General features: G+C 49.7%; 2 protein-coding genes across 5 annotated transcripts; both read left to right on the forward strand.

Annotated features, from left to right (window-relative positions):
* The first annotated feature begins 45 nt into the window (after positions 1 to 45).
* On the forward strand, positions 46 to 5524 carry SLC25A53 (solute carrier family 25 member 53). Of its 3 annotated transcripts, XM_058196975.1 has the most exons (3): positions 46 to 1953; positions 3864 to 3951; positions 4342 to 5524. In XM_058196975.1, exons 2-3 carry the CDS (start codon positions 3917 to 3919, stop codon positions 5225 to 5227), a joined length of 921 nt encoding a protein of 306 aa, XP_058052958.1. In that variant the 5' UTR covers positions 46 to 1953; positions 3864 to 3916; the 3' UTR covers positions 5228 to 5524. The 3 variants fall into 3 exon arrangements, with proteins under 3 accessions (XP_058052958.1, XP_058052957.1, XP_058052959.1); XM_058196974.1 differs by having other exon boundaries at positions 46 to 3951; XM_058196976.1 differs by lacking the exon at positions 3864 to 3951.
* A 1619-nt stretch (positions 5525 to 7143) lies between these two features.
* Positions 7144 to 8989, forward strand: LOC131205203 (thymosin beta-15A homolog). Of its 2 annotated transcripts, XM_058197219.1 has the most exons (3): positions 7144 to 7517; positions 7803 to 7939; positions 8582 to 8989. In XM_058197219.1, the coding sequence occupies exons 2-3, from the start codon at positions 7840 to 7842 to the stop codon at positions 8617 to 8619; spliced, it is 138 nt and encodes a 45-aa protein (XP_058053202.1). In that variant the 5' UTR covers positions 7144 to 7517; positions 7803 to 7839; the 3' UTR covers positions 8620 to 8989. The 2 variants fall into 2 exon arrangements, with proteins under 2 accessions (XP_058053202.1, XP_058053203.1); XM_058197220.1 differs by lacking the exon at positions 7144 to 7517 and having other exon boundaries at positions 7605 to 7939.
* The last annotated feature ends 3095 nt before the right edge of the window (positions 8990 to 12084 follow it).

Raw genomic sequence — 12084 nt, forward strand, 5'->3', positions numbered from 1 at the left:
ACAACAAAGGAGAGGGGGAGGAATAGGTCTCGATATGGGTGACCATACTCGTAGGTCATCCTTGGGACTATATAGGTATCTCTGTTGGAGCGGAACATGTGCTGCCTCCTTTGATGCAATGCAAGCTATTTTTCAAATTAGCAGCCATTAAGAACTGAAAACCACCTCCAAATTCAATCCATGCAGAGGCTGGGGGGGGGGTGGCATCTCATAATAGCTCCTGTGGTTTGCCCGCATATTCTTTTGCTGCAGCACATATGAGGCAACTAGGTACGTATCCCTTCAAGTCAGCAACTACCACACCAAGGACATATATATGGTATAAGAGCTGCTTGAGCAAGGGGTTGGACTAAAAGGCTTCCACCTCTATTCTGATTGATTGACTGCCAGCGCATGAGGAAGGCTGCTTGTGAAAGGGCATCTTTCCTGGGGGGGAGGAAATGCTGCTCCTGTCTATCATATGGGCTTCTCTTCTCCTGGGAGGGGCAAGTAGCCATGGGGACAGCGGCTGACATGGCTGGAGAACCTTACTAGGCAAAGGACAGGGCTGGACACAGGTTTCTTGTGTGCAGAGTTGGGGGCTGTGTGCCCCCTCCATTCACAGTCTGGAAAGCATATAATCCAGGAAGGCAGGAAGCTAACATTCCATGGTTGCGTGGCGTTCTGCTCCCCTGTGGCAGTAAGACATTCCTTTGGGAGGCTAGCATCTTGCTATTTAGGGTGCTGATTTTTCCAGGTTGAGGGTGGGGCACTTGGTTGAGGGGGTGCTCTATAATTTGATGCCTGCCTTTACCCCAAGGCCCAGAATTTGGGTCCACCTAGTTAGGAAGCCTTCCTGTCTTGCAGTGTCCTGAAAGGTTCCCTGGTTGTGAACAAGGTTCCCCAAATGGACTGCAGAGCATATCTGACAGAGGCAGGGGCTGTTGCTGAATCGGGCCCAGTTTTATTAGCAAGGGGTGAACCAGCTCTTTGAAGAGGAGTTGCCTCGTTGCTTCACAGGCAGCCTCCTTTGCTCCAGAGGAGTTTGGCCAAAAGAGTATTTCAAGGAGGCTCCCCTGAGCTTGCAAATATGACCAGAACCAAGTTCCGTTCTGAGTGACAGTCAGTGGCAAAGGAACTGTTCTTGCCTCTTCCTCTGGTTGAAAAGGAAGTGTTGCTGTCAAGGCAGAATTGTGAGGAAATGGCAGCACAGTAACGGGGGTCTGCTCCTTGCTGCACTCTCTAAAACGGGTCTCCAACCTTGGCAACTTTAAGACTTGTGTACTTCAAGTCCCAGAATTCCTCAGCCAGCTTTGCTGAGGAATTCTGTTAGCTCTCTAGCCCTCTATGGTTAGCCCAGTTAGCCCTCTACGGTCCTAAGGTTCTGGTAGCCCTCCAGACCCAGGAGTTTTTCCTTCAGCAATCCAGAGTGTAGCCTTTTCCACTGTTCTCTGGCATCCCCTTGAAAAGCCAGATATGCTTCTTTCCTCTCAAGGCTGCTGCATTCACTACTGAGTCTTCCATGACACTTAAGAAACTGCCTGTCAAGGTTCCAACACGAACCCAAACAAGCAAGCACTGTTGAGATGATCCAATCTCTTTATGCAAAACTTTACTGAGTACATCATTTCAGCACACTATGAGTGCAAAAGCAGCTCTGGGTAATTCCCGAGCAGTTTAGTATAATTGAAATATAGAATCTTCCTTCCCCCCATTAGTGCAGGTCACATTGTCCAATTAGATGTCATCCAATCCCTCCCTCCCTCCCCCACCCCCCAATCTGTTAGCAAACTGAAGTAATCAAAACGAGAGTAGCCCGAATACACTTTAAAGCTTGACGGTGCAGTGCAGTGTGAAGCAGCTGCCAAAGCCCCACCGGAAGCCCCAGGGGTGGAGTTCTCAGCAGGGAGGATGCTGTGCCAGCCAGCAGGTCTGCATCTCTGTGCAAAGGAGCAGAGGCACGTGCGGAAGAAGGTAAGGGCCGTGGGCTGCTGCAGGGGGCGGGCAGCATCCCCTGGGACATTTCTGATTCAGAAGGAAGGGGATTAAAATTTGCTTTGGGTCTGGAGAGTGGGCTTGGCACACTCAAGGCTAAGTAGCTCTGGAGAACGAGGGACTGGCGGTGTGGGAGCCCTGGTCCAGGGTTGGGGGAGAAGCCGTTCTAGGAAGGGTGGAGTTGAGAAATGGGTGAGATCAGACTAGAAACTGCAGAGGATCTGCCCCCCCCACACACACACACCCGCATCCCACTGGGCAGGAACTCTGCTTCAGCCCTCCTGCTGCTGCCTGGGTGACGAGGGGAACCCTCTGGAATTGCAGTACTGTGACTGATGATGGAGGGAAGGCTGGCTCTAATCCTTTTGAAGATTCCCCCAAAAGGTTGGACAAGAGGCCTGGCTTACGTTGACTTCCATCTGTTGCCTGAGCACCCTATGGGGAGCAGCAGTTCTCCAAGCAGTGGATTTCCCCAATTGCTTTATTAAATCATTTTGATCTGAAGTGGTCCCTAAGGAACACAGAGGCCAAACCTATGGAGAACAAAAAACTTTTTTAGCCAAAAATGATTGAGAAGGGACCAAGTTCTAGCATCCACTGAACTCAAACCCATTTCCAAACATAATGGAACATTCTTAATATCTTTTGAGACTGCAAAAACTGCTCTAATAAACTTAGTTTGAGGAATTTCAAAAACAGTAGAATTGGCAAGAGTAGATTTTGAGTATTGTGGTTAAGAAAACCCTACAGGCTGCAGGGACAGAATCGGCAACCTTTTAATGAAAAAAATATGCTGTGCAACGCTAGCCTGGCAGCAAGAGGTGTGGAAAGGCGCTCCAAGGTGTGAGCCAGGGGTGAAATCTAAAAATTTTCCCTACCGGTTCTGTGGGCGTGGCTTGGTGGTCAGATGACTGGGTGGGCATGGCCAATAACAATAAATAATAAAAATAATAAACAAAGTATAAAAAACAATAAGAGGTACCAAAAACCAACTTTCACACTTTACACACACACAACACAACACAACTGACTCACACACAATGTAAAAGCAGCTGCACTTCACACTTCACAGCCACAAAAAGCTCAAAAACCAATTTTCACACTTTACACACACACAACTGACACACACACACTCACACAAAATGCCACATACAGCTTTCTGAGATTTAGTGTGTTTGTGTAGTTAGAGTGAAACACTACAGAAACACACCAAATCTCAGAAAGCTGTACAAATATTTTATTTTATTATTTTATTTTATTGTGGACTTCAGTTCCCAAAGTTCCTCAGCCAGCAAAGCCAGCCACCCAGTATTAGTTGATCCCTGAGGAAATAGATTAGCTAAGCAATTGATTCTGTCTGGCTGAAAGTGAAACTGGGGCTTTCCGGCTGGAAAAAAAGGCATGCATTCATCAGTAATCAGGTAAGTGCCTTAGAATCTCTACTCTTACTTGTAGAAAACATGTTTTCTACAAATAAGAGTACAAGTAAGGTTCTGCTGATGAGGAGACTTTAATTTTTTTTTTTTAAGTTTAAAGGCTCTACTGATCTCAGCTGAGGGGCGGGATCCTCAAAGGCTTTTTATTACTTTTAAAGGCAAGTTTTAGCTGAAGAAAAGCCGGCTTTTAAAAGTAAAAAAAAAACCCTCTGCTGATGGTGTGGCTCAGCAGAGGCAGGGGGGGCGGGGCCAGGGATTTTTGCTACCGGTCCTCCGAACCAGCCACCGCCATCGTTACCAGATCGCGTGAGCCGGTCCGAACCGGGAGCATTTCACCCCTGGTGTGAGCATACACCTGCTCCCTTGGAGTCCTGCTAATTTGACATTATTTTTGTGACAGCGTTGAGCCAATACTAAAACTTTGATTTTCTCATTATCTTTTGAACCAAAAAGGTCCACCTGCTTCTCATTCCTGCTTCTGAAATGGACATATTGTTTTTTGCTTAATGAAGGGCCAGAATCACTCCTGCTTGAATAGGAGGTTGGTGAGCAGGGATATAATATCAATTGGATTTATATCGTAAAGGGTGTAGTAGATAACTTTGGAACAGCTTCAGAAATATGGCTGCAGGAGAGAAATCCAATTATTGGAGCGTAAAGAGACTTAAGTAGAAGCAGCCTTTTGTGAATAGGAAGTTGCCTCAGAAAAGGTTGCAAAAAGGGGGTGTCTGTGTAGAGAACATCTCAGAAGTCAAGTTTCCCTGATGAAACACCTGTGGCCCCAACTTCAGGGATAAGGGCACAGATTCCTTTTTATTTAAGGATTACATTTTAATTAAAATTAAAATCTTTCCTCCACTTGGCACCACAATGGCAACTCACCCATTCAGAACCCAGAGCTGTGACCCCTGTATTGCCTCTGTTCCCACAGAGAAGTCCGACGCTCTGCATCAATGGAGGAGGAAACCAAGAAGGGTCAAATGCAAAAGGCTTGCAAGAGTTACTTTGTGGGTGCTGCCTCCAACTATCTCTCCACCCTGGCAACCTTCCCCATTTACAAGACCATCTTCCGCCAGCAACTGCATGCCTTCTCCAGCATTGAAGCAGTGTGCCAGCTGTACCATGAAGGCTTCCCCCAAATCTATCGCGGCGTCTTTCCACCACTCATGTACAAAACGCTGCAAGGAATGTTGATGTTTGGCACCTATGACAATGTCTACGATTTCCTCTTGGCTCAGCCCTTGGGGTCCTGGCCCCGGAGAGCCATAGCCGGATTTTTTTCTGGCTGCTTGGAAGCCTTGGTTTTCTGTCCCTTCGAGAGGGTGCAGAATGTGCTCCAGGATGGGAGGAAGGTCCAGAGGTTCCCCACCACAGGTCACATACTGACCACCTTCCATTCCTACCCTCTCAGCAAGCGCTTCAGCCTGGGCTTCTACCGAGGCCTCAGGCTCATCCTGATCCGCAATGGCCTGGGGTCCTCCCTCTATTTTGCCTTGGAAGAGCCCCTCCGTAGCAGCCTCTCCACTCACAGCTTCCTTGCTGCAATCCCAGCCTTTCTGTCGGGTGGTATTATTGGCTCTTTGGTGTCCCTGCTGCTCTACCCTCTTGGCATTCTCATTGTCAATGTGCAGTCCCAAGTGGGAAGGCAGGAAACCCTCGGCCTCTTGGCCACGATGACTGAGGTCTGGCAGGCCCGGGGAAGGCAAGCCTGGCTGCTGTACAAGGGCGGATCTCTTATCATTCTCCGCTCAAGCCTCACCTGGGGAATCCAGAATGCGATTCACCGGTACTTATCCACGTCACAAGCTAAGAACTAGTTGTGAAGGGGTGGGAGGAGGGCCTTCATTGTCCTTGCAAACATGGTGTAAATGGAGAAAGTGACAACCAGAAGGAAAGGAGAATTGCCTCACACGTGGGAATCGAACAGTATCAGGCTGAGGAGAGAGAAGCGCAGAGCAAACTCAGAATTGGGGAATTTGGTTGACTTGGAGACTTTGTAGAAATCTGAAGGTTGCAAAAACATCTGGACTAACTTGATTTCATCGGAGCTCCAGAAAGCTCTGCTTCGCTCTCAGCTGGATCAGTGGGCCAGCTTAAAACATCTTTTACTTTCCTGCAAGGGCTGGGGGTGAGGCTGGGGGTGGGGTGGGGTGGGAAGAATTCATGATTTCTGCTCTTACATGCATGTTGCAAGCCGGACATCACAGCTGAATTAAACCCCAATAAATATACTGGGGTGCATTATTTGTAATCCTAATGCCAATGTGTGAATGAAGTTCAGGCTTAATTATTGGAACCATGTAATCAATTATATCAGCCAACTTGTCTTGGAGCCTTTAGAGGAAGGGCAGGTTTTGTTTTTAGTTAATAATTAATACTATTTTTATAAATTCTCTTCAGCTGAGCTGAATTTTAGTCTTACATTAATTTTGATACTTTGATAAGTGTAGCTGTTATGAGTTATTAAGCTGGTTATTCCTGGCCTGTTTGTTACACCTACAGTTTCCAGTAACCACTATGTTGATTGGAAGCCCACAAGCAGGACATATTGGACAATTTTGGCATGTATATTTTATCATCAAACTTTTGTAGACTTCTCTTTTTTATACATACACACAAGTGCGCGCTTAACTTTTATCGGCATAAAAAATGAGTACAAGTCTTCCCACAATTCACTAACAAATTGTTTGCAACCTGCACAGGGCTGTCTTAACACCTGGGCCTGATGGGCACTTGGTGGGTCCCACGAGCATAGGGACCCCACACTAATCTGAGTATGTTAACCCTTCAATGCCCCTTGTATCATAAAAATACAGCAACTGTATTGCTTACTGAGTATTACTTTGTTTTTCAAGCCTCCTGTATTGTTCAAATGCTTATCATGTTGATTAGTAGTTGCTGCACAGCATGTTGTTTCAACACTGATTTTGTTGGAAATGCCAATAAAATAAATATATGTTTAATTTTATCGACCATGTACATTTTTATTACTGGGAGTAGTTGTCATAGGGGCCCCAGTACACTTATTTCCTCGAGGCCCAGGATGCTATTAAGACGGCCCTGGGATAAGATCGTATAGAATTGATATGCACTGTCTTGCCCCAATATTTTATTACTTTATTTAGCTTGGCTTTAAATATATAAACGTTAAGTTCAAATATCCATCAAGGACACGCTACGCTTATTTACAAACAAATCAACCAAGGAAAAGGCAGCCGAGCACGGGCCAAACTCCCAGGCCGCCGCTGGGCGGTGCGCAAACCCGCATCTCCGGCGCGGGAAACTGACCTCGCCGGCCCGCCCACCTGCGAGGAAGCAGCGCTGAGCATGGCGGTAGCGTGAAGGTTGCTGCCGTCCCTTCCCGTTTCTAGCGGGCCGAGGGAGGCCGGGGCCGCGGCGGCCTCTGAGCCCATGTGGCGGTGGAAGTGCTGGAGTTGGGCACGTTCAGAACTCCAAAGCAGGGCTCAGTGAATGCCGCTCCCTGGCTTGGCCGAAAAGACGGGAAGGCTCCCCTATCACAGGGAAGCGCCTCCGACAGCAGCGTCTTCCCGTTAATCCACCGCTGCAACTTTCAGCAACCGTCATTTCTTCGAACAGTCGACAGCCCCCCCCCCCACACCCCACCCCGAGCCCCGGATGTGCGCCCCCAGCCGGTCTCCCGCCGACGGTCCGGGGAGACCCCACCCCGCAGGCGCAGGCGCAGGCTCGCTCGGAATCAGCGGTCGCCAAAGGCCCCTGAATTATGGTTCCCATCATCCGCAGCGAGCAGCCCGTGAGAGCCCCTTTAGCAGCCGCGCCCTGCTAGGAACCCGGGCAGGCCTGGAGAAAAGGCGGCGCGGGGGTAACGCAGGGCGCCGCTGACCATCAGGCGAAGAAAGAGGGCGGGCCGGGCAGACGGGCATCGCTCCGGTCGGGCCGGCCGCGCCCTCCGGCACGCGGGCAGCCGCGAGACCCCTGGGGGCGAGTCGGCTACCACGGCGCGGGCCCTCCCCTCCCCGGAAGAAGAAACTACACTTCCCGAGGTGCCCCGCGGTTCGGCCGCCAGATATAAGGGGCCGCCCCGACACGCTGGCTCAGAGGGCGCGGAAGTCGGAGGTGGTGTTGCAGGTTAGTGGCCGGGCCGGGCCGGGCCGGGCCGGGCCGGGCCGGGGCGGGCTCCCCACCGGCGGAGAGGCGCTTTCTCCTTTGCTCGGCTTGGCTTGGCGTGGAGGCTGGGGCGGGCGGGCTGCGTGAAGGCGAGCGGCCCTTCCGCGGCAGCGTGGCTGGGAAGAGGGGCCGGCGGGGCCTGGCTTGGGGCGAGTCGGGTAGCGCCCTTGCTTCCCCCCCTTCCAATCCGGCTGCCGGCCCCCTTGTTCCGGGAAGCCCCGCGAGGACCCATGTGGCCTTTTGCAGTTCTGAGAGCATCGACTTCGCTTCTTGCCTGGCCAAGATGTGCGACAAACCGGATCTGTCGGAGGTGGAGAAGTTTGATAAGAAGAAGCTGAAGAAAACGAACACGGAAGAGAAGAACACGCTCCCGTCCAAGGAGAGTAAGTATCGGGAGGACGTTGGGAGGGAGGGAGGAGCCCTCCGGCGGGTGCCACCTTCGTGCGAACTCCGACGGGGAGCTACTTCCGAGGCTTCAGGCCGGGCTTTCTCAGCCTATTCGAGTTGAGCCCTGCCCAGCCGCGCTGCCTTTAGGTGGGAACTGGGCATTGGCCGGCCAGCCTCGAAGTCCAGGGCCGCTGGAGGGCCCCTGCCCTGGGACGGGGTTCTTTCCCAGTAGTTCTGGCCTTGGCAAAGGATTTGTGGATGGGTGAGGTGGTCACTGTACGGAAACAGCATTTCACAGCGTTTGAAATCCTGGGAGGACGAGCTGCCTCCTAAGTAAGAACGGGGTCTCCACTGGGTTCCTTCCTGGAGCATCAAGACCGGGATTTAAGGAACACCTTCCCGGAAAGGAGCTGGAGAGCCAGAACTTGAGGGCCCCATCTCCAGTACTTGGGCCAGGGTGGGGGCCATGTTGGGAGGCGGCAGAACTAGGATGCAGTTGGTTACCCAGTAGGGTAATAGGTTTTGGCTACCCAGAAACTGCTTTCTGTTTCCCCCTCAACCCCGGCCAGGGACGAAGGGTGGGTGTCTGGAAGGCGGGCTCAGTGACTATTAACGCTCAGGGTGCTTTCTCTCCTCAGCCATTGAACAGGAAAAAGAGAGTGCCAAGTCATCATAGACCACCGGCATGAAGCTCTGATGATCTTTCTCAGTTGTTTCTCTAAAACAACATATATATAAACTTGCATCTCAAGAAATGCTGCAGCAACCCATCCGCGGCTGCTACCTCTTTGGGCCTTTCCTCTCCTCCCCCCCCCCCCACCTTTCAGGGCTTGGCCATGCCCTCTGCTTCCATCACAGAAGAAAAAATAATTCACAGGAAATTTCTGGGGCTTGCCCAGTATGATTCTCATTGTTTGCCTTTCTTGACAGATGGAATGATTTCATCAGTTAAATCCTAATTAGTAAAATTGTTTTTTGATTGTTTTTGCAAGTTTGATTTCCAAGAAACGGAAAGAAAAATCTATTAAAATTTTTAAAATGAATAACCTCAGGACTGCACAATGTGTATGTGTTGGTTCACACTGACTTGTGATTCTTCCCCAGAGCCCCCAAGTTTTGAAGGCCTCTTGCTGGGGGCTTTTTATATCCATTTGGCCCAGGTTTGTGCTGTGAGTTGAGAGACAGTGGTACTTTTGAAGGTGGGGGAGCAGTGTTCTGTCTGCTGGGGTTGGGGCAGAAGGGTGGAAGAGTCTGGGACCAGTGTCTCTGCCTCTTCCTGGCAGAGACATCATCTTTGGGGAAGTCAAAGGTCCACCTGAGGGATCAGGTTGAGACAATCCCACTACAGTTCTGGGGAAACATCTGCAAGTAGCCACTGGTCCAGGCTCAGGGCTTTGAGAAAGTAAAATGGGTCTAAGCCAATCCTGAGTAGGGGATGTAAGGCTAGAGACAGGCAGACAAGTTTTAGAAACAGAAAGAGAGCTACTAGCCTGTAGTTTGATGGCTTCTAGATGTGGCCTTTCATATTATGGCTGGCAGAAGATGTGCCCAGAGCAAGGGTCCTGGTATGTTTGCAGAGCAGTGCAAGAGGGCATCTTTGTAGCCAGGAGGAAAAGATCAACAAACACTCAGATTGAGAGCTGTGGTCTTCTAAAGTGGCCTCATTGTTTCTTAGATATTCAGATGGCAATTTACAGTGATGAAAGAAAACTAACAACCAGCAGGAAACAGAAATAATTGAGTGCCAACACAGCAGTGAATTTTGGAGGCACCACTTCTGAGCTAACCACCCGTTTCTGTGCAGACACACTTGCTAATAGCGGAAGGATTTGTAGAGATGCCAAAAGCCTGAAGAAAGAGGAAGGGAGCAAAACCTGCAACTTCCCCTCAGCGCTTTAGGCAAGAAAGTTTGTTTTGGGTGTGCCTTCCTCAGATGGGGCAGTTTAAGGGAAGGCAAACTACAGGAAAAGCTACTTGCGCTTAAAGCTTCACCCAAGACAGGAGCATCTGCTGGGAAGGTTGGCAGCAGCCCTGCAGCCTCTCTCCTCAAGAAGGGTATACAGCTTTAGATAAGCAAATGTCCAGAGAAGAGCTGGACATTTCCCTAAACTATGGTCACCCTGCAGATGAGTCAGAAGTCCTGCGGCTTCTGGTCAGGGCTATTGTGCATTGGTGCTAGTTTGTTCAAGGAGGAGGCAGGCATCAGCCAGAACTCTGCACAGCAGCTGAACAGTTCCCTGGGACTTGCCCCCAACAGGGTGGGGACACAGACGGGCATGCCCAAACCATGTTCTGCTCAGAGGTATGTCCTGATTTAGTGCACAGAAAAAATGGGTGGGCGGTTCTGAGGAGGAGAAAAATTTGCCAGCTAGACTCCTCCATGGCTGCCTCCCAGCCTGGGACAGGCAATTAGGGAGATGGAGCCGCTCCCCTCCTCTTCTTGAAGAGGGCAGAGCTGGCCCCCACCTCCATCCTTCCAGAGGAGCCTCAACCTCCATCTAAACATGGACAATTTTGCAGGCAACTCCTGGAGCCAGAGTTGTGGTAGAACCTTGGGGGGGACGGAGAAAAGCTACTGGATTTCCTGCTTCTTAATAATTCACTGGTGCATCTTAGGAACTCAGGGACACTGGCTGCCTCTTCAGTAGGAAAGCCCATTTCCTCCTGCACTGCTGCACTGAGATCAGAACAATTCTCAGCAGGATCCCGGTTCCATAGGAAAGACCACACTGCAGTTCAGTCTTGGAAGCTCAGCCAGCTAAAAGGGGTTTGGGAACGGCTGTTTCCACACAGCATAGGGCTACTCCAGTTTGACCAGGGCTACTCTAAGGATGGGGGGGGGTCCACTTGAGAGAAACCCAGCCCATCTAGTTAATTTAGGTCTGTAATCTGCGTATGTTCAGAAGAGTGGTGGGTTGCTCCTAATCCGGTCCGGTTCTATAGAACCGGTAGTAAAACCGGTGGGAGGCTCTGTCCACCTGCCATGACATCATCATGGGTGATATGTGCGTGCTCCTGTTGTGAACCGGTAGTAAAGGTAACTAGAACCCACCCCTGGTTCAGAAAGCATGTGCTTTCAGGAACCATGGTAAACTGCTCCACAAGGCCATCAGGTTTGCTGTGGCTGTTAGAGGAATGCAGCTACCTGGAAGCTGTGGGGACCCCGGCTGCAGCAGCCTGCTGACCCCATCCATCACGCTTCACCACTGGAATGCTCCAAACTGCCCCTTTGCACGGCAGCAACAACAGGCCCTGCCTTGCCAGTAGATGTTTGCTTTCCAGGTGTGCTTCAGCTAACAAAATGTGTGCCAGACTCGGGCAAGGTCTGCCTCCTTCCTGCTTTGCTCCCCAGTGGAAGGTCAGGAGTGGGAGACGCTCTCGGAATGCAGAACAAATCGATCGGACAGATCCGGGCTAGCTCGACAAGGGAGACGTCACCAGAAGTATGGTGGATTATGCAGAATATTTTGAAAAAGATTAAGTTTACTCCGCAGTTCTTTTTACTAGGAATAATTATGGACTGTACAGTTATAGAGACTAAATTGATTTTGAACTTAATAACAGCCGCAAGACTTTTGATTGCTCAATATTGGAAGAAAGAAGAATTACCCACAATTGAAGAATGGACACTTAAAGTATCAAATCTGGCAGAAATGGCAAAAATCTCTGCTTATTTGAAAGACTATACACAAGAAAAATATATTTTAGAATGGAAAATGTGGATTGATTATATTCAGAATAAGTATCAGATAAAAAAATATCGAATAGCATATGAGTAAATTTAGGAAATATTTTGTATTAGATATATTTCTGAAGGAGAGGGGAATTGAGAGTGTGATTAAGTGTGGAGAGACTAGAGATTATAATTTAGGAATTATTTTAGATTATGATTGTTAGTTTTGATACCCTGCATTTTGTTCTGGGAAGTCGGGTGGGGGGCGGGGGGGGGGAGGGAATTTGGGGGGATGAGGCTAGAGATGGAGTGATGGTGAATGTACAGGGATTAATGAAGATGTATAAATATAATTAATGTAGGGTCGGGTCTGCCCAGTTACCATTTTAGAACGGTGGGGAGGGAGAAAAGAGAGAGTAGGAGGTAGGAAAGAGGAGAAGAGGAAGGAAGAGGGGTAGAAGAGGGAGA

This window comes from Ahaetulla prasina, chromosome 11, assembly GCF_028640845.1.
Source record: "Ahaetulla prasina isolate Xishuangbanna chromosome 11, ASM2864084v1, whole genome shotgun sequence".
In the NCBI taxonomy this organism is placed as follows: Eukaryota; Metazoa; Chordata; class Lepidosauria; order Squamata; family Colubridae; genus Ahaetulla; species Ahaetulla prasina.

Coding starts and splice junctions, on each gene's coding strand:
- SLC25A53 (XM_058196974.1), top strand. CDS start 3,917: ATGAAGGGCCAGAATCACTCCTGCTTGAATAGGAG. Junction 3,952..4,341: donor CACTCCTGCTTGAATAGGAG/GTTGGTGAGCAG, acceptor CTGTTCCCACAG/AGAAGTCCGACGCTCTGCAT.
- LOC131205203 (XM_058197219.1), top strand. CDS start 7,840: ATGTGCGACAAACCGGATCTGTCGGAGGTGGAGAAGTTTGATAAGAAG. Junction 7,940..8,581: donor CACGCTCCCGTCCAAGGAGA/GTAAGTATCGGG, acceptor TTCTCTCCTCAG/CCATTGAACAGGAAAAAGAG.